General features: G+C 39.7%; 1 protein-coding gene, 1 long non-coding RNA gene and 1 pseudogene across 9 annotated transcripts; 1 reads left to right on the forward strand and 2 right to left on the reverse strand.

Moving 5' to 3' along the window:
- Positions 1-2,724: 2,724 nt before the first annotated feature.
- Positions 2,725-6,796, reverse strand: LOC110868754. Of its 8 annotated transcripts, none has more exons than XR_004862844.1 (7): positions 6,164-6,796; positions 5,979-6,073; positions 5,036-5,749; positions 4,830-4,962; positions 3,748-4,685; positions 3,256-3,506; positions 2,725-3,128 (listed from the first exon to the last, which is right to left on the reverse strand). It is a non-coding gene; the product is annotated as an uncharacterized LOC110868754 (long non-coding RNA). The 8 variants fall into 8 exon arrangements; XR_002552710.2 differs by having other exon boundaries at positions 2,725-3,506; positions 3,748-3,852; positions 4,613-4,685; positions 6,164-6,795; XR_004862846.1 differs by having other exon boundaries at positions 3,284-3,506; positions 6,164-6,795.
- Positions 6,797-8,621: 1,825 nt separating this feature from the next.
- On the forward strand, positions 8,622-10,427 carry LOC110868752 (annotated as a pseudogene).
- A 1,281-nt stretch (positions 10,428-11,708) lies between these two features.
- Positions 11,709-14,093, reverse strand: LOC110868753 (calcium uniporter protein 2, mitochondrial). The gene is made up of 2 exons (XM_022118006.2): positions 13,419-14,093; positions 11,709-12,357 (listed from the first exon to the last, which is right to left on the reverse strand). Exons 1-2 carry the CDS (start codon positions 13,965-13,967, stop codon positions 11,896-11,898), a joined length of 1,011 nt encoding a protein of 336 aa, XP_021973698.1. The 5' UTR covers positions 13,968-14,093; the 3' UTR covers positions 11,709-11,895.
- Between the last annotated feature and the right edge of the window lie 11,354 nt (positions 14,094-25,447).

The following is a 25,447-nucleotide window of genomic DNA, read 5'->3' on the forward strand; positions in this document are numbered from 1 at the left end:
CCTACGATATGCGTGTTGCGACAAACCTGTCAATTATGGAAAAATAGATGTAAAAACGTTGAACAACACATGCACGTTGCGTCGTATTAACTCAAAAAATTTAGAACTATACGTAAAACGAAAATTTGCGAAAGATGAAAAGTACAAGTGACAAAAGTTGCGAAGTTAAATTGCAAATAATGAAAAGTTTTGGGTTAAAGTTAAAAAACAAATTATGTAGGGTTAAAATTGGAAAAGATAAAAACCTTTTGGTTAAAAGTAAAAAAATCAACTTTTTTTTTTGAAAAACTTACAAAGCACAATGTACAAATGCTTATGCACAAAAAACTTGCAAACTTATATATGGAATAATTGTTTTTTTCTTTTTTTTGGACATATATTAATTTATCGATTAATTTGATACTTCTTTAATAATTTACGTTTATAATTTTTTTCTAAAAACTTAGGTAGATACTTGTGCTTGATTTCTTTCCTTGACATTCTGTTATAAGTTTTGTTAAAAACGAAGTTGTACTCAAAATAAAATATTTATTCGGTATCATAAACGGTACGATGATAAACTAAATCGTTCTAATGGTTTGACTTTCTAAAAAACATGTTTTATTTTCAAATCACGTTTGTTTTACATTATTATTTGTTCGCTTTCATCGCAACGCGCGATATAAAAAACTAGTTAACAAATTAAATTCTATGCTAAAGTAGATACCTAAATGGTGCATTAAGACCATGTCACCATAGCCACTTTTAATCACAAAAGAGTGTAACGGTTAACCCTTGTTCATACCTCTTCAATGATTACTTAATGGTTTTCAAATAATGTAACAATAATTAAAAAAACATAGATAAATTCATTAGAATTAAAAAAAACTAGTGCTATTAAATCCGCGCGTTGCGCCGGAAATCCTCGCGTTGCGCCGTGGATGGGTATTAGTTTGTTTAACTTTGGTACACTTGTTATAGCAACCAATAGAGAAAAAAATAAAAAAAAATCATGATATAACCAAAAATATATCGACACAGCGGGAAGTTGATTGGTATTGGTTTGTTTTGCTACGTCACCTACACTCGTTACAACAACATATAGAGGAAAAAAATCTTGATATGACCAAAAAATACCGACACGTGATTTACATCAATAAAAAACAAACGCAAGTTGTGTAAAATATATAAAAAAACACATAATACACATAAAAAACCACTAAATAACACATATAAAAAAAACCCTTTAAAACAATTACGTACTATTTTGTATTGTATACTATTCATTCAGTTTCTATTTTAATAGTATACAATTATGTAAAATATATAAAAAAACACATAATACATATAAAAAACCACTAAATAACACATATAAAAAACCCTTTAAAACAATTACTTACTATTTTGTATTGTATACTATTCATTCAGTTTCTATTTTAATAGTATACAATACTATATTAACATTTCATTTAAATGGAAAAAAACATAGAAAATAAAAATAGAATATTTCACTCTACTCTTCATCACGAAGACCATATTTATTCTTGATGCGTTCACGTAACTTCAAAGCTAGGTCATGTTGCGGTCCTGGAGTAGTGGGGTAAGATCAACCGCCATTTGTGCATCCTTTCTTAGTTGAAGGCATTCTTGTTGATCCTCATCTTGTTTTTGCCTATTCTTTAAACATTGTCTTTGAATGTCAGATAATGCTTCTAGTCTTTGATGCAGTTCTAAAAAGCGTTCGTCGTAGTCGACAATGGACGCCTAAAACGTTCTTTTTCCGTTGCCCTTCCACCCTCCTCCCGATCATACATGGGAGTTCTTCATACGTTGAATTTTCATCTTCGTCAAACTTGTCCTCGATATCATTCAAGTCAATATTAACTCGAGCGTTTGAAGACAGGCTCGCGTTTTGGGTGGACGATGAGGATTTGGACTTCTTTAACTTTCGAGTCTTCTGTAGCGAGACGAGATGCCATTTTGAGCTCTTCCTCAAAAGATCCCAATGTTAATGTAGGTGAACAGGCTGTTCTTTGCTTGGAATTTTATCAAAGCTTCTTGTTGGATGTGAGCATTGTCCTGGCCATTATCCCTACCATCCTTCAAACGGGTGTAGTAGATGAAAATCATCATAAATGTACTTTCTATCATCCTTGATTTGTCGTTTTTTTCAACCCTGAGGACCAAATCGCATTCCTATGATGAGAATCCAATATTAACTAGTTTAATACCCGTCCGGTGGACGGGTTACGCTTACAGCGTAGCAAACAAAGATAATCCTATGCTTATAGTGCCATTTTTTCTGTTGGTGACATGTACATTTACCATATAAAACAACTGTTGCATGTCTACAAATTAAATAAAACAGTCAAAGCTTATTGTATCTTTCCGTTAAAGATATATATTATAAACAAAAACCCTATACACACGATTCGCTATTAAACCCTAGTAGTATACCCGTTCGGTGGACGGGCGTTTTAGTGTCGTCATGACATAATTTTTTTTTACATTCACATGTCACATTTACATGTATAACATGCTAAAAACTTGAAAAGGCAATGTTGGAGACAATTTCAATAACTCATATTGCATTGAATCTTTAAGTAGACCATTGACGCTAAAACATAAGCCAAAGTGTGTGGAATATGAAACATGCATGATCTCTAAACATTGTATCGTTGTGGCTTAGTGGATCTCCCAGGCCTTAGTTTTCCATGATATTGGCCATGTCACGTTCAACAACCATAAGTAATAAATCAATATTAACACGCAAATTGCAGCTAAAATAATAATAATTCTCTTGTAATCTTTAAAAACTTCCATCATTGTAATGACCTTCTAGGAATATTAATATTATTAGCACTCACACAGACTCATCTTGCCATATACTCCACTATGTCAGTTGGTGTCTTGCTCCAAATGAAAGTTTTCTCTAGTCTCTCAAAGCCAGCCCCCTGCCAATTCTCATCCTTAGCTTCTATGTCTTTTCATTAACACTGCGCAGACCAAATTAATTGTTCCCACAATGTAATCTAGTAAAAATTAAATCCCTTGGGTTCTTGCCATTTTTCAACAAAATTCATGGCTTCAACCCCTCCTACTTGTACCTCCAACCTTGCCCAAGCACACCATAACCTGACTCAAATTGACTTCAAAAGGAAGAAAATGGTCATCAAGCAAATCAAACAGTTTCCTACCAATGTATGGTACTAAAAATAAAAATTTTAAGAGCCAAGTTTAGATATTTACACAAACAATAGAAAAATTAAATAATACCTTGTTAAAACACAAGGTTTTATCTTACTGTTTATTAACCATATTTTGGTAGCAATTACTTCTTGTGTATCCTCATTGCAAGAAACCATAGCAGGTATATTTTCCCTAACATCATCATCACAAATGACCTGAAACCCATAGTTGCACGATTTATCCTCAAAGTATATAACTAAAAAAAGAGATACTCACTAATCTTCATTGGTCACATCACATGCGTGAGATCAGCCGACATCGGGCGCTTCAAATTCTTCCTACACACAAGTACACAACATAGGTTAGACAATGTTGAAACAATTGTATGAAAAAATCATGGCTAAACTGAAGGGCAAAAATAGTCAATTAACAATGGATTTTGCATAGACAACACCAATTTGAAAGCCGGGTTGCCTGGTTTGGCCTTTATTTTACTTCACAGGCCTATTTGAAGTTGTTTTTAAACTTCAAATAGATTTGGCCTCAAAGTAGATGTAAATTAGTAATTGACCATCTTACCCATGCCACTAGGTGCTTGTTGCTTCGGTTTCCTAGAGCATATAAAGTTTTGGCCCCTTTTTCTTTTTTATCTTCCGATTGATGCTCCCCATTATATAGTGCATGCTGATCAATAAATGTTATAAAAAACCCATTAAAGTTCCGGCGTGGCTAAACATGTTTGACCCGTTTTCTAAAGTTATAATTTTAACCCACGTGTTTACTAAATATGATATGTTTGACCCGTTTACTAAAATTACAATTTCGACCCACGTGTTTACTAAATATGATATGTTTGACCCGTTTACTGAAATTATAATTTCGACCCGTTCACTAAAAATGGTAATTTGACTCGATTACTAAAAACGATGAATTTGACTCGCTTACTAAGAGCGACAATTTTGACATGTTTACTAAAATTATAATTTTGACCAGTTCACCAAAAAATGGTATTTTGACTCATTTACTACAAAAAAAGAGTTTGACCTGATTACCAAAAAGGATGAGTTTGGCGCGTTTAATAAAGTATCTCCTTCTGACCCGTTTACTAAAAACGGTAACTTTCACCCCTTACTAACACGGTAAACCTGACCCCTTTACTAAAGATGGTAATTTTGTCCCATCCGCAAAAATGGTAATGTTGTCCCTTTTACCAAAATGCTCATGTGACCCGGTCACCTAAAAGTGATAATTTAATCCGGTTACTATAAATTGTAATCTTGACCCGCTTAAAAAATGTTGATTTTTACCCGTTTACAAACGCGGTACCTTGACCCGTTTACTAAAAGATGGTAAATTTGACCCGTTTTGAAGACTACAAAGTGGTAACATTAGAGCACTTTATGTTGCTCTCTAAATTTGACCCGTTCTGACCATCTTTTCTTACCCATCTTGTTTTCATATCTTCCAACATTAGAGCACTTTATGCTGCTCTCTAATCGCAGAAGCTACAAATTTAACTAAAAAAACATTGAAAAATTAACAACAAAAATCATTAAATTAAACATCTTTTTAGATAAAGATTAAGAAGTTTAACTAAAAAACATTAAAAATGAACAAAAACCATTTAATTAAACAACTTTTTAATCACAAATAAAGAGTACCAGCAAGATTTGAATGGCATTTTATAAAGCCAAAGCAGATGAAGTGCCTTTGCCACCACCTGACATATGTTATTCCACAAGATATCTTATCCTAAAAGAAGCTTAGCACACCTTTCTTTCAGTTATTCCTTCTCTGCACAAACAAATATATATATATTTTCTCCAAACGTGTTTGTATCGAAACATGAAAACGGTCAAAAACTTACCATAACGCTTCGCCTTAGCCCGGGAAATGTCTTCATTGTAGGTTATAACAGCTTCTTGTTTATCAATAGTTGTCGGGCTTGTTTCCATTTTGCAAGTTTTGAATTGGTGTTGATCGATTCTTATGGTTTTTGCATTTTGCTACAGAAAGTGCAGGAAAAAAAGAGCCAAATTTCTTGAAGATACTATAGCCATGTGTTACTCACCAGAGAAAAAGTCGGTATCATTCATGATCCAGAAGAATAAGTGTCATTGAAGCTTAAGTAACCACCAAGTACAACTTTAGTGGCAATGATCTATTTTAGCTTCCAGCTATCTAAATACTTTTCACTCTGTTCTTTAAGATTGTCATAATTGTACTTGTAAAACATAAAAGAAAAGAATAAGGATCAAAGTAAGGTAATCCAAATGACAATGATCATTTGCAATATTATTAGAAATCGTAATTTTAAAAACTTCTAACACACTACTCTAGAACTGGTACAACTGAAGGCAACCCACTTGCCGATTACTTTGCGAAAATCGTAATTTCAAAATTGGTTTCATGGAGTATCTCAAACCCAACCATATACATCTTCTAGGTATTAATTGATAAAATTTTGAAATGGCGAGTCAGTTAGGTGACTTGAGATTGTGAATTGTTACCTAATGATCGATGATGAACGACTTACCAACCCGAGCTCCACTTCATTTCCTTCGAGGTTTCAATTTGAGACCTAATTAACAAAACACATGACTTTAATCTTTATCTGCAATCAAATTATCACAACTGCACAATTATAACTACTCATATACATTTTGTACAACACAACCAATAAATAATGGTTATACACTCTTTGCAATTGTGGAAAGTCTACTCAAAAGTGCAACATTTTTCAATTCATCTTTCCTTTTTTTTAATCGAACTTTCAATATGTAAGTTCATTGAGGCATTAGGTCGAAAACCTGGATAAGGTTGTATGCTAAAGGAGAATCTAAAACCATACACATCCCAGTTGTTGACTTTTGACCGTTCTTATTCTTATTCGTCGACTCCAGCCCTTCAAATGAAGGAAAAAAAAAAACAAAAATTGAAGTGAATAAAAGAAATAACAGATTAACAGTCAATCGTTTCATGGTTAATTAAATACCTAATGATGATGAAACCCTTACTATTTACACGAGGAACAAAGCTCCGCCGCAATCCTTCGGGCTAAGATTGTACACGACGCCATGGCTTGGTGAGTTAAGAACTTAATTACCTTGAACCCGTGGGTGGAACCCTATATCAATTAAATAACCCCTGCTCACTCTGTCAATCGTAGGAGGCATCTACTCTCTTGCATTTTTTATTTGGAGATGGAACCCATAGATTTATGGGTGGGTGAGAAGCACAAATCGGCAGTTACAGGAGCATTGAGGGAACCGTCGTCAAGGAGAACTCCACTTCAGATTTCCTTCTTGCGCTCATCAATCTATATATAACCTCTTCAAACCCTAAAATTAAGGGAGAGTGGGCAGTTGAATTGGCGGTTTACCAGGAGGATTGTAGGCTTGAGTTTTGGAGGAGTTGAGCAAAACCACCAGCTTGAATTGTGGAGATAATGGGTAGAAAAAGATGGTGGTAACCACCTGTTGAAGAAACTGTGAAGAACTGTTTTGAACTGCCATAGGAGAAGTTATTTTTTTGAGTTTAAGTGGCTGAGATTTCATCTCAGCAAGATCTAATGGTGGAGAATGATTTGGAAAACAGTTACACTTAATGGGTTCCATATATATATATATAATTAATAAAGCATCTTATGCCGTTGGGTGTATGTTGAATCTGTAGTATAAGATGAGATGATGGTCTAATACATACATGTACAACCTAGCTTGGCTAGGTGTTAGTTTAACTCGAATGTCTCCAAGACTGGGGGGGGGGGGGGGGGCGGTGGAGTGGCGCCCCACCTCCATGTCAGCCAATAACGCCATGATGGCGCCCCACCTCCACCCCGTGGGTGCCAGAGGGGGGTGCTAAAGGGGCGCCAAAGGAGCTCTTGTGAGTGTAATGGCGGACGCTAATGAGAGGGCTCTTGTGGACCCCATATTGCAGATGAGGAAGCCAATCAAAACCCCACGTTTGGAGGGGGCGCCATTCATAGCTAAACCACACGGGTGGCCTAACCATGACCATCTAAAATCTAATTGTCAATGACACATCATAATATAACCCATGATAAAAACCAATACCATTATTATTAGATTATTACAAGTCATTAACATGTCTAGCAATATTACACAAGTCATTATCATACTAAAGTATCAAGATCCATAAATTCTTTTTGTTAAACAACAAAATGAGTTTTCAACTATAATAGAATATGGCTGCAGGGGATAATTAAACAATGAGATATGATGTAGAAACACATGCGCCTATTTTATACCAAGCCCTCACTTCTACCATTTTAACGTTATGATAAAAAAGCTGATGCAAGAGTTAGCAGACTCATACTTAGACAACAAATTGGTTAGAAAAGGGCCAACTTAAAAATGGCAAGACTTAGGCTACATCTAGAGTTACGTGACAGTTAATTTGGTTTTATGCACACCCCTAACGTGACCCATGAGTGATGGACGTAAACATCTTAAAGGGCCGGATCATATGGCTCAAATTCCACCATTTATAACCCCGACTTCAAACTCAACGTTTTCCCCACTGTTACGACTTTAGATTTGTTTCATTTTTCTACGGAAAATTGGATTTAAATAATCCCAACTCACTGTTATTGGCCAATAATAATCCCAACTCGTTTAATCACCAATAATAATCCGAACTATTCACTTTTGTTTGTAAAATACACCCAGTTAAAAAAACACTAACTAGGTTAAAAATTTGCTGATGTGGCTTGTCACGTCACCTGCCACATCAGTTGCCACGTCATCAAAAATGCCACATCAACTGCCACATCAGCTGCCACGTCATCAAAAATGCCACGTAGACTTCCACATCAGCTGCCACGTCATCAAAAAATGCCACATCAACTGCCACGTCATATGACACATCAGCTAAAAGGGCCACATCAGATGCCACATCAGCAAATTTTTAACCTAGTTAGTGTTTTTTTAACTGGGAGTATTTTACAAACAAAAGTGAATAGTTCGGATTATTATTGGTGATTAAATGAGTTAAGATTATTATTGGCCAATAACAGTGAGTTGGGATTATTTAAATCCAATTTGCCTTTTTCTACGTAGAAAAGTGTAAATCTTTGATTTGAGTAATTTACGCATTTATTTAAAAAGTCATTTTCATAATTATGTTTCAATTTACATCATGATCTTTTCAAAGTTTTTTTTTTTTCTGGATTTAAGGATATTTTACTGATTTGAAAATTGAAAGCTTCTAACAAGAATATACTTGGCTAATATGTTACAGCTAACGTCATATCCTGCCGGCTAAACTCAAATTTATCATTTAATTACATAAATAAACTATACAATTCTTGGTGTCATCTTACTTAATCAACCAAAAAGTCAAAACAAATTTAATACCAATCCACTTTTATAACCAAGTAATGAAAGCTACACATTACTAGTAATCTTGTCACATAACAAACAACACTTCACCTGTGAAAAAAGCTCATTCACATGGCACTCACAATGCTACCCTTACTAGCTCTTTCCGCGTTATTCGTTTATCCGAATATCGCCTCTACAACGCCTCCAGACACCAACTTTACGTGTTCTGCTGACTCGCCGCGCTCCTGTCAAACCTACCTCACGTATCGGGCCAGACCACCTTACGCGAATCTTGGAAACATATCTGATATGTTCGGTATCAGCCGGTTAAGTATAGCACAAGCTAACAACCTCACGTCAGAAAACGAACGACTACTATACGATCAGCTTTTGTTGATACCCGTTAAATGTAGTTGTAACGAAAATAGTTATTTCGCGAATGTTACACATTCGATTAAAAAGGGTGATAGCTTTTATGTTGTCGCGACGTCTGTGTTTCAAAATCTGACCAATTATCACGCGGTTGAGGATATGAACCCGAGTTTAAATCCAACTAATTTGACAGTTGGTGAGCCAGTGGTTTTCCCTTTGCTATGCAAGTGTCCTGCACTGTTTCGGAATCAAGATAAGTATCTTATTACTTATGTATGGCAACCGAAAGACGAAATCTTGCAAGTGAGTTCTATGTTTAACACAAGTTCTTACGATATTGTTAACGAGAATAGTTTCCGTAACTTCACCGCTGCAGTGTGTCTTCCGGTCCTTATACCAGTTTCTAAACTACCGATCTTCCCACCACCCGGTTTTAAAAGTCGAAGGTCGAAAAAGGGTCAGATAACGTTTATCGTGTTAGGAACTTTCGGGTCGTTTTTTCTGTTTGTTCTGTCATGGTTTCTGATATACAAATATCGTTCGCATAAAACTAAAATCATCTTGGCTCGAAAGGAGTCGTCTCCTTTCGAGTTCACTGATTTTCTTTACACGAAAAAAGCTTTGAAACATGAAGCGAATGTACCCGCGAAAAACAGTCAAGATAAACTGCTTGCAGGGGTGTCAGGCTACTTAAGCAAACCGATCGTCTACAACAGAAACGAGATCATGGAAGCAAAGAGTAAACCACACGAATTTAGTAAAACTAATGGGAATGTCATCGGATTTCGATGGGAGTTGTTTTCTGGTTTACGAGTATGCTGAAAACGGTTCACTCGACAAATGGTTGTTTCCAAGGCCTTTATCTTGTTCCTCTTCAGGTTCTTCGGTTCATGTTAGCCTCTCGTGGGCGCAACGGTTGAATCTAGCGTTAGATATAGCGAACGGGCTTCACTACATGCACGAACACAGTCAACCAAGTATCGCGCATAGGGACCTTAGAACAAGTAATATACTTCTAGACTCCAAATTCAAGGCCAAAATCGGAAACTTCTCGGCTGCAAGACCGGCAATAAGCTCCATAATGTTAAAGGTTGATGTTTTCGCGTTCGGGGTTATTCTGTTGGAACTACTTTCGGGTAAGAAAGCGATGGAAACGAGAGATGAGGGCGAGATTTGTATGGCATGGAAGGAGATAAGGAAGATAATAGATGTCGAAGATAAACGAGAAGAGAGTTTAAGGTTGTGGATGGATCCGAATCTGGGTGGTTTTTACGCGATTGATGCTGCTTTGAATATGGCAGTGTTAGCGAGAGCGTGCACGTCGGAGAAATCTGCAGATAGACCGGGAATGACGGAGATTGTGTTTAATTTGTCGGTTTTTGCTCAAGCGTCTTCTGAAATGTATGAAAGATCTTGGACTTGTTCGGATTACATTTGTAAATTATTGTTGTTATATTTGGCGAATGTAGTTTTGGTTTATGACCCGCCAACCTGTATGACTCGTTTATTTAGATAAATGGGTTGAACATGTCATCTGAATCATTACGAACCATTTCCTAACCAACTTTTTTTGACCAACCAAAACAAATTTCTATACACCACCATCCCAACACACGCGAAACTCACACTGAACCCCATTACGGTATAGGTACTTGACACCAAAAGACACGCACACAGACTAAGTTGTTGGACCGAATACCACCCACCCCGGTGTTAAACAAGCAAAAAAAAACCAGAAATGGAGTGCTAGAAGCACATGACTATCAAGAAATCTAAACCATACCCTCGCTAGATGAAAACTGACGCCACGAAGGACAACACATCCCGCCGAAAGACAATTACACCAAGTATAATCTCTATACTACCCCATGTAAGAACACACAACCTTCCTCCCCACCCCAATCGCGGAATAGTTCCCAGCACCAAGTATCACATACCAAGAGAACCCCATCCCCCCTCACTCATAAGGTTAGCCGAAACACCTGTGAACTACTTTTTCTAAATAAAAAAGAATCCGTTATTTTGTCCTCCCAATATGAAAGTGTAACACGGGTGAGGAGTAGATATGAAAGTATAAGATCCTTCAAATATGAAATCAGGTCGGGATCACCTGATTTCATACCCGTTAAAAGTTTGAGAGTATCTCATCCTTCCAATATGAAATCTGGTCGGGATCACCTGATTTCATACCCGTAAAAAGTTTTAAAACCAATCCCATGCCTGTTCCATTGTCCTTCCCAAATGTTTCAGATTTCGGTTTTGCCATCGGGTTCGAGCCAGATTGCCATCCCTATTTCCATGGAATCATTTATTTTTATAAATCCTAAAAAACGTCCATGTACAAACCCACGCAATTCAAGCAGTTGTGACTTCTCCACCATGAGCTTTAAGAACATCCATTGTGGGTGCTTTAAGGCCACTCGGTATGGGGGACGGCCTAGGGCCGGCGCCGCCGCAGCACACCGCCCCCTAGGCCCGTCGTCTTCATCGTCCTCCTGTAGCCGTTCACACCATGCCTCTTCTTCTCACACACATATATATACACATATACACATATTTAGGCTATCCTCCACACCCTAGGTCTATCCACTTCCGGCCCATCCTCACACCCATCCTACGTGACGGAGCATCCTTTGAAGATTGTCCCGAGTAGTCTAATAGCTAGACACGGGAAAAAATTTCTAAAAAGTTATTACTTTTTAGTTTAAATTATTTGTCATTATTTCATTTCCGGGTATCTTGGCCATTTGTCAATTATATCTTATGTTTACCCAAACCAAATATAACTTAACCTCCACCCATCCATTTTCAATCCATTGGTTATGATCTCGATGGAACTTTCACCAAACCAAAAGAAAACGGTCAGAAACACAAACAAAACATGGCTAGCTAGCCATGTCAAGTTTACAAAATGCCACTTTTCAATCTAAAAGGGCTCAAGAGATAAATAGAGATTTTTTCAGGGGCCTTAGAATAAAATTTCTATTTCCTCTACAATTTCAATCTATGTTCAAGCGAATTGACTTTTTAGCCCCAAACTTCCATTCGGCCACGCCTCTTGACGTGGGTAACAAGCTTCCCTCAACTCCTTATATTTTTCCACATCAAACCCTTCACGTTTCATCAACTTCTTCTGTTTCGAACTAAACCTGCTCTGAAAGAACCCTTCGAACGAAGGCTCTTTCGCTGTCCTCAAGAAAAACGCGTATCCACCCATGAAATAGATCGACGTGACGTAGAAGCAAATGGGCTCCATCACGTCCCATGAGAGTTCCCAAAACGTGAGCCTCATGAACCCGGCAGTCTGGACCATTAGGTACGCCAGACCGCCCCATAGCTCTCGTTGAACCATCTTTTTCGCCTTGGTGTCAATGGCGGCCTTCCACCGCTCCATCTCTTCCAATTCTTTCACTAAAGGGTTGTGGGTCGCTGGCGAGTTTGGAGGCAGCAAGCCGTATACGGCTTTCACCACCTGTAATACAAAATTGTTGGTGAAACTAGACTCACCTATGACCCAACTTCACATGTGACCATTTTTTAAAAACTTACCCAAAAATTGAAAAAATAATAATAAAAAAATGATACAACTTGAACAAAAGGAAAAGGACTCATACATACAAATCAAGTTTGCTTCTTTTTTTCTAAAACCCAATTTTGAACACACCAATTATTGAAATTCAGTCAAACCCCAATCCCTTTCCCAGCAAGTTTTCACAAATCCAGCACATAATTAGCAAATTTCACATATCCAGCAGATAAGCCAAGTTGAACACTTGAACTACATGCATTGCAAGCTGTACATTTATCCTGTTTTTTTATTCTTTTCTACCGTGAGAACCTGTTACCAGAAAACTCACAGGACCCCACCAATATCCTCCCAACCAAAACGATCAGGTAAAACACAACTTCCAGGTTAAAGACAGAAAGCCAATGGAAATTCGTCTCCTTTAGTTGGTGTATACATGTATATAGGTGTACACTGATCTGGTATCTATTTTCTGATTGTTTCTAGCGGCTCGCTAGGCAATCCGGTTATATATATATATGTATTTCATTCGTTGTGAATAAAAAACTTTAAAAACACCATTGGAGCTTGAATTTAAAAAAGATTTTTTTTAAATCAATTGAATAGTTGCAGGGTTGATCTGCAATAAAAAAACAGTTTTGTTTTTTTTCCTGTGAGGAAGATGAATCAAAGTAGTCTCTAGGTCAGTCTCCACCTCAAACAAACGTGTGAATTGAAACTACACGTTTCAACATCTGGTTTCTCATTCTTCCCTGTACAGCATCACACAATAATACAAAAGAACTCATCAGATTTCGGTCTTATCCAAAAAAATCAACAAAACTGTATGTATGCACAAACCCTAAAACCCCAAAACTGGGGCTAGAAGTGAAAAACCAGCAATTCAATTCTGTAAAACAACCAACTGATATAAACAAACAAACAAACCAGCAATTTCTACAAATTAATACTAATAATTAATATTAATAACTAAAATTAATGAAATTAGGGTTAGATTAAGAGCCAACCTGTTCAGGCTTGAGGAACACGACATCTCCCAACACGATAACAAATCCAGAATCATCCAAAACTTTCGCCAGATCTAACCCTAGATCTCTGTTCGCACATCCTTCCACACAGATCTCCACAAATTCATCATACGAAACGTGATTTTCACACCTACTGTTCAATCTCGCTTTCACTTTTTCAATCTGCGAAACCCTAAGTATCTTCCTCGCATCCGCCGCCGTAATCTCGGACTCCGGCGGCGGCGGAGAGAGTACATCGAGACGGATCCGGCCTCTCGTAATATCCATTTCCTTTAACTTCTCCAACATACTCTCGTTTCTCGGGCGGAGGATATCCGGCGAGATGTTGACCGGATTCCGGTGCAGAAAGCGCCGGAAAAGTGTGGAGTGTCCGGGATCTGGTGCGGGTGGATCGGGATTGGGCGGCGGAAGAACGTGAACAGCGGCGGTGGCGGAGGAAATGCGGCAGTGGCGGAGAGTTTGGTGGGAGAAATTGTGGTTGTTGCAGAGGTTGAAAATACGGTGAATTAGGGTTTGTTTGATAGCCATTGATGGTGATGATGAAAAGGACACTAGTGTTTGGGAAATTGTGTTGCCTTTTTTATCACGGATTTGGATGACGGAGAGTGATTGGTTTTTTATAGTGGGAGATTGGGGTGAGGGTTGTTTGGTGAATGCTAGCCGTTGATTCTCCTTATTTATAGGGCTTTTAATGAATGCTTGATTTTTTATTTTTTTTAAACGACGAATTTGTGTTTGGCAATACATTCTTCGAATCGGAGAGCTTCGTTATTTCACTTCGTTCAAACTATGTTATTTTAACTGGATTCACGTTGGCATCAGAGTTTGGTTCAAGTATTCCTCCTAGAAACCATACCGTCGTCTGTTACTTGGAAGTCGATGTGCCATCACAAGAGCAAAACTCTCTGACGTAACACACGGTAGGACAAAAACTTAGGTGGATTCGGGATTCAAACTGACAACCTCGTACAAGGCCTAGCGCAAATCCTTCATTGCCTTAGACCAGACGGTATGGGGGCCTAAGCAGGCCCGGCTTGGCCCGGCGCCGATCCCCCACACCGCCCCACTCGGTCCGGCTCGTCCCAAGCGGCTCCCTAACGACGATGACGACGGGCCTGCTTTCTCTCTCTCTCTCTCATCTTTCTCTCTCATCTCTTTCTATATCTCTCACTAAAATCAAATTAATTTATATTTTTTAATTGTTTTTATAAATAACGTGAGGCCCCATCTTCCACCCCCTTGGTCCATCCCCTTTAGGCCCATCCTCACTCCCCACGATGTGGCATCCTACGTGACGGCTCATCCTCATGGGGATGGGGCTCTCCATACCCTCTAGCCTTAATCCATCAAAAGTGACACGCGTAAGGATCGAACTTGGGTCTCCACTGGAGAAACCAAGCCTCTTATCGCTTGGCCACAAGTGGGGACATATGCTTGATTTTATATAAAAGTGTTATTTTCAAAATTAATAAATATTTATGGACATTAGTAGGCTATACGTTATATTCTTCTCTCGTTTGTAATATTGTTAATCGTCATCTCAGTGTCATATAATCATCTATAAACCTATGCTATACCCATCCCGGTTTCCTACCTTTTTTATATTGTTTTGAATTGAATAAAGAGAAGAAACTCACAACCATCAGTGACCCGGCCTCATGCCTCTGATAGGTCTTTTAATTAAATTTCGAGTTGATTTGTATGTATTTTTTAAACTAATTTACTCTGATTAACTACCAATATGCCTGACGAATGGAATTGACAAAGGCAAAGCCTTTAAATACATTGGGAGAGGAGGTCTTAGGTTCAAGTCCCACAAACACTATGAAGTATGAAATAAAAGAAATTTGCCGTTCAAAAAAAACTACCAATATGCCCTTAAAGGAATCAGGAGAGACATCTTAGTTACCATCACATGTGCCTCAGAGAGAGTAGATCTATATGTTATAACAAAGTTATAACTTCTACTTTAGATTTTGCGAGTAAAGTTAATATTTGCACGGATAACTTATTTACTTCACTTTATTTTATATACGGAGAACATTTTGTATATGTTTATTTGTTTCTCATGTTGTTATATGTAGAGCTTTAATTTAGTTTTATATGATTTATTGATTTAACTATGGCCAACTTGGAGCTTGGATAACATCTTTGAAAGGCTTTTTTGGACATTAGATAATGAGCTTCTTTATTTAAAACTTTTTGTATATTTTTGATGAATTTGGAGAGCTTTTTTGTGCAATATGGTATTGGTTTATGATGAATTTCGAGAACTTTTTTATGTAATTTGGTATTGGTCTATGATTAATTTGAACAACTTTTTTTATTTAATTTGGGTATTGGTTTATAATGTATTTGCACAACTTTTTGATGTATCTGGATAGATGATTCACTTGGACATCTTTATTTACTGTGGGTTGTTTCTTTATGTATTTAGACCTATTTGGATGGTTGGTTTTATAATGTATTTGGACAACTTTTTTTTTTTTACTATTTGGATAGCTTGTTTTGATGTATTTGGAAAGTTGGTTTATAACGTATTTTGAAAACTTTTTTTTGATGTATTTGGATAGTTGTTTCATTTGGACAACCTCCTTCTCTTACCACTTTTATAATATATAATTGGACAGCTTCTTTAATTAATATAGTTTTCTTTTCATTTTTCATGAATACTTTTTAGAAAAGTTTGATAACTTAATTTGTGAAACTAAATTGAGGTCAAACAAACCATTAGGTTGGTGGGTGTGGCTTCGTCCCCGAAGCATCTAGGGGTGTTGAGGGCTGGCTACACCACCTCCTTTAGCCCCGCCCCTGTCTTCGTCTTCCTCCCCAAGCCTCCTGCGACGTCTTTCTTTTTCTTTTCTTCTTTATACAACACAACACATACATACATACATACATACATACATACATACATACATACATACATACATACATACATACATACATACATACATACATACATACATACATACATACATACATACATACATACATACATACATACATACATACATACATACATACATACATACATACATACATACATACATACATACATACATACATACATACATACATACATACATATAAGGGCTCATGACCACACCTTTGGCCCATCCCTTGGGGCTCATCCCCACACCTGATGAAGTGACCGCCTACTGACGGATCATCCCCAAAGGACTACCCTCCTCCACACCCACCAACCTTAGTAATGACTCAATTTTAAATATTAACAGTTTGGTTTAGAAAGATAAGAAAACACTACTAACAATTTGGTTTTGATTTGGCCTAAAACATTTCAAGTTAGAAAACATGAGACAGAGAGGGGGGGATGGAAGCAACAATTGATATGCCGTTTACGATCCAGTAAAATCACATCCTCTATTTATTTGTTATGCTCCTTTGTGAGAGGAAAAACTGTGGGCCCCACACCCAATGAAGGGGTATGGTCTTAAAAAGTCGCGCAAACCTCCATCAAGGTTGCGCGTGGGACCATACTCCTTATCTTAATAAACTTCCTATTAAGAGTCTCGCGCGAGATACACCACTTTCTGCTCTACGTCGCGCGAGATCCCGCCCACAAGAAGTTTTGATATCAACACTTAGCATACTAAAGGAGCACATGGGCATACTAACCCGCGCGGGGTTAGTTAGATGCTCAACAGGAACCGCATAGGAAGGCAGCGCAAGTCTACCTCCAGTGGTACACAAGGTACAAGTGGCAGTGAAAAGAGCCAATGAGCGTCCATCAGACTCTGGTCAATCGTGCGCCACGATCGTCTGACGAGAAGTACGTAAGGACGCCTACGTGGCACCAATCAGGGGACGGAGACATCTGTCCCACGATCTCCACTTGTCTGCTGATGGCAGAAGAGCAGCAGGGCCGACAACAACGACACGTGGCTCCAATCAAGGTGCGCCAGCACCGAAGAACTTCTAGAAGCCACTAAACGGTCGACACTAGTGAGACAAAGAGCATATCCGTTGTGTTGTCATTTCCGGCCCAAGGCCCATCAGCTCATATCCTCTTACACCTCTCCGGCTATAAATAGAGACCTCATTCCACAGGTTAAACATTCTATTCCCACTACTCTCACTCTTAACACTTGATTATCCTCCCAAATCAGTTGCTTATTCTCACGCCGGAGCCTGGTTAAGAGGGAAACCCCCACATCCCCCTCTTAACGAGTAACGGTGTTCTGTTTTGCAGGATTGAACCTCAAGTCGGAGCTCAAGTATTATAAGAAGATTAACCATTATGGTAGAAACATAAACCAAACTGATTAGACACTATAATTAGTTCAGCGTTTCTTCATTGGCGCCCACCGATTTTTTCTATAACCACCTTCATCTTCTTTTATTTGAGCATTTTGACACTTTTTTCTTCCTTCGATCATGGCTGGTCAAGGAATCATTCCAGAGTTCGGCTTCGGAGCCAATTCTAACGTGGCGTTGGGTGAGGGAATCCAAAACTTCCAAGCCCAAATCGAAGAAATTGGTGAAGTCGAAGTAACCAATACTGGGGGCCCGCGCGGGAGTATCACCCGCATCACCCAGACGGTCACCCCAGGAAACAATGGAGAAGGGCCTTCGAACCCAACACAGCCGCAGAATGTTTCGGCATTACTAGGGCTACCAAAAGGCGAGACTCCGGCCTCATGGTATGCCAAGAACATCGCCACTATCAATGCAGCGTATCAGTCGCTGATTGCGTAGCAAGCAGTTTTGACGGCAGAACCGTCCTTGGTGACTCCCCCAAGTCAAGGGGCGCGCCAGATGCCCCCACCGCCCAATCTCCAAGGCAGAATAAACAGGCCTCCCACTACCAGACGTTTGAGCGTACACGACACGCGCGACACAAGAGGGGAAACGGATAGTTATTACGACTATCCATCAACCCTTCAACGAGGCCCTGTTCACAGCCGGCTCACGCCGCGCAACATGAACAACGAATGGGAAGAGACAGACCCGAACGATCCAACTTGGGTAGACGACGAGGGTTCGTCAGTCTTTAACCGCTTGCCGAAAAACCACGAGTACTTCAAGCCGAGACAACACATCGGGTACACAGAAGAAGCTGAGAGAGATTTCCGCCTGGCATACAGACCAGCGGAAGCTGCAGAACATTCCAAGTTCATCCCGAAAATCGCACTCGCGCCGCTTTCACGAGAAAAGTTACCTCCGACTGTCGGAAAGTTCAACGGATTGACTGATCCCGATGATCACGTCAGAACATTCACAAGTGTAGGCTGCATGGGAGGCTGGAACATGCCTATGTGGTGTCACTTGTTTATTCAAACTCTTACTGGGGCTGCTCGCGCCTGGTTCGACAGCCTCCCGCCAGGAAAGATTAAATCTTGGGTAGATTTCAAGACGCAGTTTTTGAGCTACTTCAGCCAACAACGACGCTACCAGCGTGACATAGCTGAAGTAGAAGATATCTGGCGAAGAGATGGTGAAGGTCTGGAGGACTTCATCACCCGTTTTAACAAGGAATGTTTGGAGATAGGCGGCGTCAGTGAACAACTCATGCGTTGTCATTTCAAGAAAGCCATTCGCTGTGATAGTCTCATCAGAACTATCACAGGCAAAGATGGAATGCCAAAAGAGTGGGATAAGCTCATGGAAGCTGCAAAAATTGTCGCGCAAACTGAAGAATCACTCGCTGGAAACAGGAGTTATTACTCTGAAGATCGATTCTCCAGAGGAAACACACGCGACAACAACAAGCGCAACAAATACAAGAGTAACGATTGGAAGTCTGGGAGATCAAGAGGCCACGATGAAAGGCTGCGCTATAGGGAGGACGCGCGTGAAACAATTGACCGAATTGGCTACAAGAAAGCAGTCAAAGATGATAATCGTGACAAGCACTGGACTCCGCTCACAAAAACGCCAAAAGAGGTATTGATGACGGAGAATTACGATTTCAAGGCTCCCAGGCCTATAACAAATAAGAAAGGGCAAGACCCCAACTTGTACTGTGATTTTCACAAAGACTCAGGGCACTTGACCGATGACTGTTACAGTTTGCGCCAAGAGATCGAGAGAGCGCTTAAAAGTGGTAAACTAAGCCACTTGGTGAAAAACGTGCGCAAAGAAACTCGTCAGCTACAGCGCCACGATGAAGGGAATCATAAGAAGGTCCGACGCCTAGAGACCCACATGGTCAACGGACCTAGATATAGCGCGAAAGAAAAAGCCAAGCGCCCCTATGAGCCTTCTTGGCAAGAGCAACAGGTCATTTTCCCGGTAGTGCGCGGCGGTCCTCGCGCCACACGTCCCGTCGTCATTACCGGTATCATCGGCCATTATGAAACAGAGTACATATTCATTGATCCAGGAAGTACAGCTGACATCATTTATGAACAGTGTTTTAACCAGTTTGATGAAGAAGACAAAGCAAGAATCGAGCCAGTCGATTACCCTTTGTCCGGATTTTGCAATGAGATGGTTTTCCCACTCGGTCAGATCAGTTTCCCTGTCACACTTTCTGACGGGAAACATTCAAGAACAACAAGCGTTAATTTCATGGTGATGCCCGTTAAATCAAGGCATGATGTGTTAATTGGGAGGGAGACCCAGGGCGAGCTGAATATGGTAACTTCAACTCCCCACTCTGCGATAGGGTTCCCAACCAAAACAGGAGTAGCAATCATCTATGCCAAGAAGGAAGTGATGTCAACCGAAAAATGCGCCCAACGAAAGCGGCGAAAGTTTCCACAACCGAGCCCGAAAAATGGGTTTTAAACCGCAAATACCCAGAGCAAACAGTGACAATTGGCCACGCCATTTCGTTAGACATCCGCACGCGTTTAAAGCAATTGTTGTTCCGAAATATGGATATATTTTCCTGGACCCCGGCAGACATGACCGGTGTCCCGCGCAACATAACCGAACATTGTTTAAACACTTATCCCTCTGTCGAGCCAAAGGTCCAAAGAAGGCGCAGCTTAGGAGCAGACAAAACGAAAGCAATGAATGAACAAGTATGCGAGCTACTCAAAGCTGGGATCTTGCAAGAGGTACGATATCAAAGTTGGGTTGCGAACCCGGTGATGGTTGAAAAGTCAAACGGCGGATGGCGAATGTGCGTAGACTATACCGATCTCAACAAGGCATGCCCAAAAGATTGTTATTCTTTGCCTGAGATCGACAAAAAGATAGACTCTCTCGCGCCATACAGATGGAAGTGCTTCTTAGATTGTTATAAAGGTTATCATCAAGTCCAAATGAAACTCGAAGATGAAGACAAAACAGCCTTTAGAACTGATCTTGGAATCTTTTGCTACACAAAGATGCCTTTCGGCCTGAAAAATGTTGGCGTAACATACCAACGCTTGATGGACAAGACCTTCGCGGGGGACATCGGAAAGCACATTGAAGTTTACATCGATGATCTTGTGGTTAAAAGTCCCGAAGAGGACCAAATGTTAAAGGACATCGAAAAAACGTTCAATTCATTGCGCAGCGTAAATATGAAGTTAAATCCAGCCAAGTGTTCTTTTGGCATGGAAGAAGGGAAGTTTTTAGGCTTCATAGTCACAAATGGCAGTTTTAAAGTGAATCCAGAGAAGGTCCAGGCCATAGAGCGAATGCCATCGCCGCGAACAATCAAAGAGATGCAACGATTGGCCGGCCGCCTGGCCGCGCTTAACCGTTTTCTTTCCAATCACGCCGCGAAGTCGTACCCCTTTATCAGCACGTTGCGCAACTGCGTGAAGAAACAAGAATTCAAATGGACCCCCGAGGCAGAGACAGCTTTTCAGCAAATGAAAGAGTGCCCGATTGAACTCCCTACCCTGACTGCACCGTTCGAAAAAGAACCACTCGTACTGTACTTATCTTCTTCAGATAAGGCAGTAGGGTCAGTATTATTGGTGGAAAGAAACGGAGTCCAAACTCCAATTTATTACGTCAGCAGGGTACTCACTGACCCAGAAACAAGATATTCCACGATGGAAAAATTGGTTCTCGCGCTGCTACACGCCTCCCGAAGGCTGCGCAGATATTTTACAGGCCATGTGATAACCGTGCTTACCAACTTCCACATCGGCACAATATTGCAAAAGCCAGAAACATCAGGCCGGTTAGCAAAATGGGCCATTGAGCTGGGGGGCCATAATATCTTGTATAGGCCGCGCCCAGCCATTAAGGGCCAGGTCCTAGCCGACTTCATCACAGAGGTGCCGGCCGATAAAATCAAAGAATGTGAGCTGGTGGAGACTCCTGAAAAAGACGTGACTGATGAGACTTGGATGCTTTATACCGATGGGGCCTCAAACGAAGATGGCGCGGGAGCAGGATTACGCCTAGTGAGCCCTGAGAATCATGAATTTACTTACGCCATCAAGTTGGACTTCAAGAACACCAACAACGAGGCGGAGTATGAAGCATTTCTGGCAGGCTTACGCCTCGCCATCAAAATGGGAGCCAAAAGTTTACGAGCACATGTTGACTCACTCCTGATAGCCAGCCAAGTCAATGGTATATACGATGCAAAGGGCGAAGTCATGGCCCTGTATCTGGAACAGGCAAAAGAATTGCTTCAACAATTCAAGTCTCACAAAGTAATTCACATCAACCGCTCCGAAATCAAACCGGCTGATGCCTTGAGCAAACTTGCTTTGACTTCTTTTCAACACCTTGCCAAGGATGTAAGAATAGAAGTACTCAAGAACCCATCAGTATTGTTGCGACAAGTAAACGTGATCGAGATAGGGCAACCATCCTGGATGACCCCTATAATCAAATATTTGCAAGAAGGGATACTCCCTGAAAACAAAGCGGATGCGAGGAAGATTCAAAACAAGGCCCTGCACTACGAAATGAATGGCGGTATTCTGTACCGAAAATCCTTCTTAGGGCCACTACTGCGCTGCGTGGACCCCCAGGATGCGAACTACTTGATCAGGGAGATCCACGAAGGGATCTGCGGCATCCATTCGGGACCACGCATGGTTGTCAAGAAGATCATGAACGCGGGATATTACTGGCCAGGGATGCATGTCGATGCCCTGAAGGAGATCCGCAAGTGCGACTCCTGTCAGCGACATTCTCCAAAAACCCTGCGCCCTAAGAACGACCTTATCCCTGTATCCACTGCATGGCCTTTCCAGCAGTGGGGAATCGACATGGTGGGACCCTTCCCAGAGGCTCCTGGTGCCGTAAAATTTATAATAGTAGCCATGGATTACTTCACAAAGTGGGTGGAGGCCAAAGCTCTGGCTTCAACTACAGCTATGATGGTGCGCAAGTTCATTTGGGAACACATCATCTGCAGGTTCGGCCTACCACTCAAGATTGTAACCGATAACGGTACCAACTTTGCATCTGAAGACCACCAGAGTTGGATGAAAGAGATGAAAATCGAGCACACTTTCACATCCGTTGCGCATCCTCAGGGCAACGGACAGGTAGAAAGCGTGAACAAATGTATTGTCGAGGGGATAAAGGCCCGACTGGGCACAAGGCGAAGAGGCTGGGTAGATGAGCTCCCGATCATCTTGTGGGCTCACCGAACCATGCCAAAAACTAGTACCGGCGAGACCCCTTTTAGCCTAGTCTATGGCTCAGAAGCGGTTATCCCGGCTGAAGTTGGCCTACCCTCCCCGCGCTTGACAGCAGTCAACGCAATCGATAATGAGGCAGAAAGACGTCTTGACTTGGATTTGTTGGAAGAAAGGCGCGAAATCGCACGCATCAGAGAAGCCAAGTACAAAACGTGTTGGGATTGAACCCTAACAGAGGAACAGATAATGTAAAGCCAAAACCGGATCCCATCAGTGGACTCCTAATAAGCAGCAGTTTACTCTAATCTCTCCCCTTGACAGTGGTTATCTAACAGCTGATAATCTAAAGTGCTGCTCAACTACAACAACTGATAAACCAAACTCTGATGATTACCTAACAACTGCTGAAGACAAACTCTGTTGCTCTATCTACTGCTGTTTCCTAAGTGCTGCTGAAGACTCAAGCACTGCCCTCTCAAAGACTGATCACCTTTGAAGAAAGCATTGAAGACTCAACATCTGTGCTAAGGCTACAACAGTGGAACGTGAAGCAGTAGTTTTCCTTATGTTTTGTATGTTAGTGAATATCAGATGTTACATAACAGTAGTTTGTATAGGACAGTATTTGTAGTTTGTTAGGTCGTTAGATGTCACTATCATGGTGACGTCAGCTGAAGTATATCAGTAGTTTGGTTTGCCTATAAGTATGACAGTACTCTGTACTGTTACACTTGATCGTTTTGAGTGAGTTCTTCTCCTCAATTCATCCTTTCATCTTGTGCAACCAACTCTGGTGTATTAGTCTGAGGGGGAGTTTAGATTGTAAGCTTTTACTGTAATCATTTGCTTTGTATTTCAATCATTTGACTCAATGAAAAGCAATTGTTTATCAATCTCTACTTTCCTTTGTTTGTGTTTACTTTGTTTGCAACTCATTTCCGCTGCACTTATTAGTTTTATGCAAACAAACACGAATCATGACAGCCTCAGATCCTAACAATTGGTATCAGAGCTTGGACAGTCAAATTCGATCTAACAATCAATTTGACATAACAGTTCAGCTCAAAATTCATTGATACTAAGGTTGGTTGCATTCAGTTGAAAAACAGAGTAATAAGCAAATCATGATCAAAATGGTTAGTCAAAAACTCTGTAAATCAACCAAGATGTCATATGACACACAAATCTCACACAACAAATGTTTTCATACATATGTCACTTATAGTTTTCAGATTTGCAAAATATCTGATAAATTATGAGATCGTTAAATGTTTCAAAATGAATTACAATTGTTGTTTTCGATATTTGTGATGTTTTTAATAAACACTAAAGTATGTACCTCAGATCAGCAAAACTTGTGTTCATCTAAAACACCTGCATACTGCTGATATCGAAAAGAGGGAGAAAAACTTTAGTCAAAATCTCTCATGTGTTCAAAGGCAGTTTGAGTGCCTACAAAAGGACCAAATCAACCTTGTCTAACACATATTGAGAAAAATAAAGTGTCAAAACAGTCCTAATCATAGGTAATGTGAGATCTGTAATGAAACATGATATGGTCAGATCTCTCAAAACATTGCTTCAAAGTGATTATGGACAAAGCATGTTCAAAATGTAATCTCCTAGTGAGTATTTCTGAACATATAAATAAACAGGGTAAAAAGGGAAAATGAACAAATCTCAAAGTGTAGCTATCTCAAAACTTTTGAAATCAAAAGAGGAGAGCATAAGCAGAAAACACTTTTGAGGTTAAAGTTAGGTCATCAGTGGTCATCATGCAACTGTGTGCATTTATCAATACAGAAATTGTTCTGGTAACAACGGCATCTCAAGTGATTGTGCTAAAATGGATTTACAATCAATTGACAAGAAAATAACCCAAACAATGGTCAAAATAACTTGAGAATAATATGATCATGAATTTACTGGAAAATTGTCGGATCCTTTTGATTTTTTTTTTCAAAACTTCCTTTGATTTTTGTTAAGGTGTTTTCTTCTATAATAAAAACCAGATGTATTTTATTTATTTTAAAATATATTATGATCTTTTACTCATTTTTTTAGTAAAAGTTCATCTCTGGTCTGGATGTAATTACCTTATTTTTGTGTGTAATTACTATCCTTAAATTTAATCAAAAGGAAATGGCACACATGTCGAGATCATATTAAGCTCAAGTTAAGTTTCCACTGATCATAAATTGATTGCAAATTGACTTAGACTACTGAGATACTCATGTTCTAGTTCCAGTAATTAGACACAAAATGAGCAGCTCATGTAGAAATGTCTTCATCATCTGGGATGCTAAACCACTGTCTGAAAAATAGACAGATGGCAAAACCTTGAACAAAATTTCTGAGAATCACTGCTGACAATTTAATCTTGATATTATGCATCTAAAATGTGTATTGTTAAGAATAGCATTTCTGGTACTCAACAGATGATAGACAAGAGATTGTGTTTTTACAAGAACAAATCATTTTCTACATCTGAAC

This window comes from Helianthus annuus, chromosome 7, assembly GCF_002127325.2.
Source record: "Helianthus annuus cultivar XRQ/B chromosome 7, HanXRQr2.0-SUNRISE, whole genome shotgun sequence".
In the NCBI taxonomy this organism is placed as follows: Eukaryota; Viridiplantae; Streptophyta; class Magnoliopsida; order Asterales; family Asteraceae; genus Helianthus; species Helianthus annuus.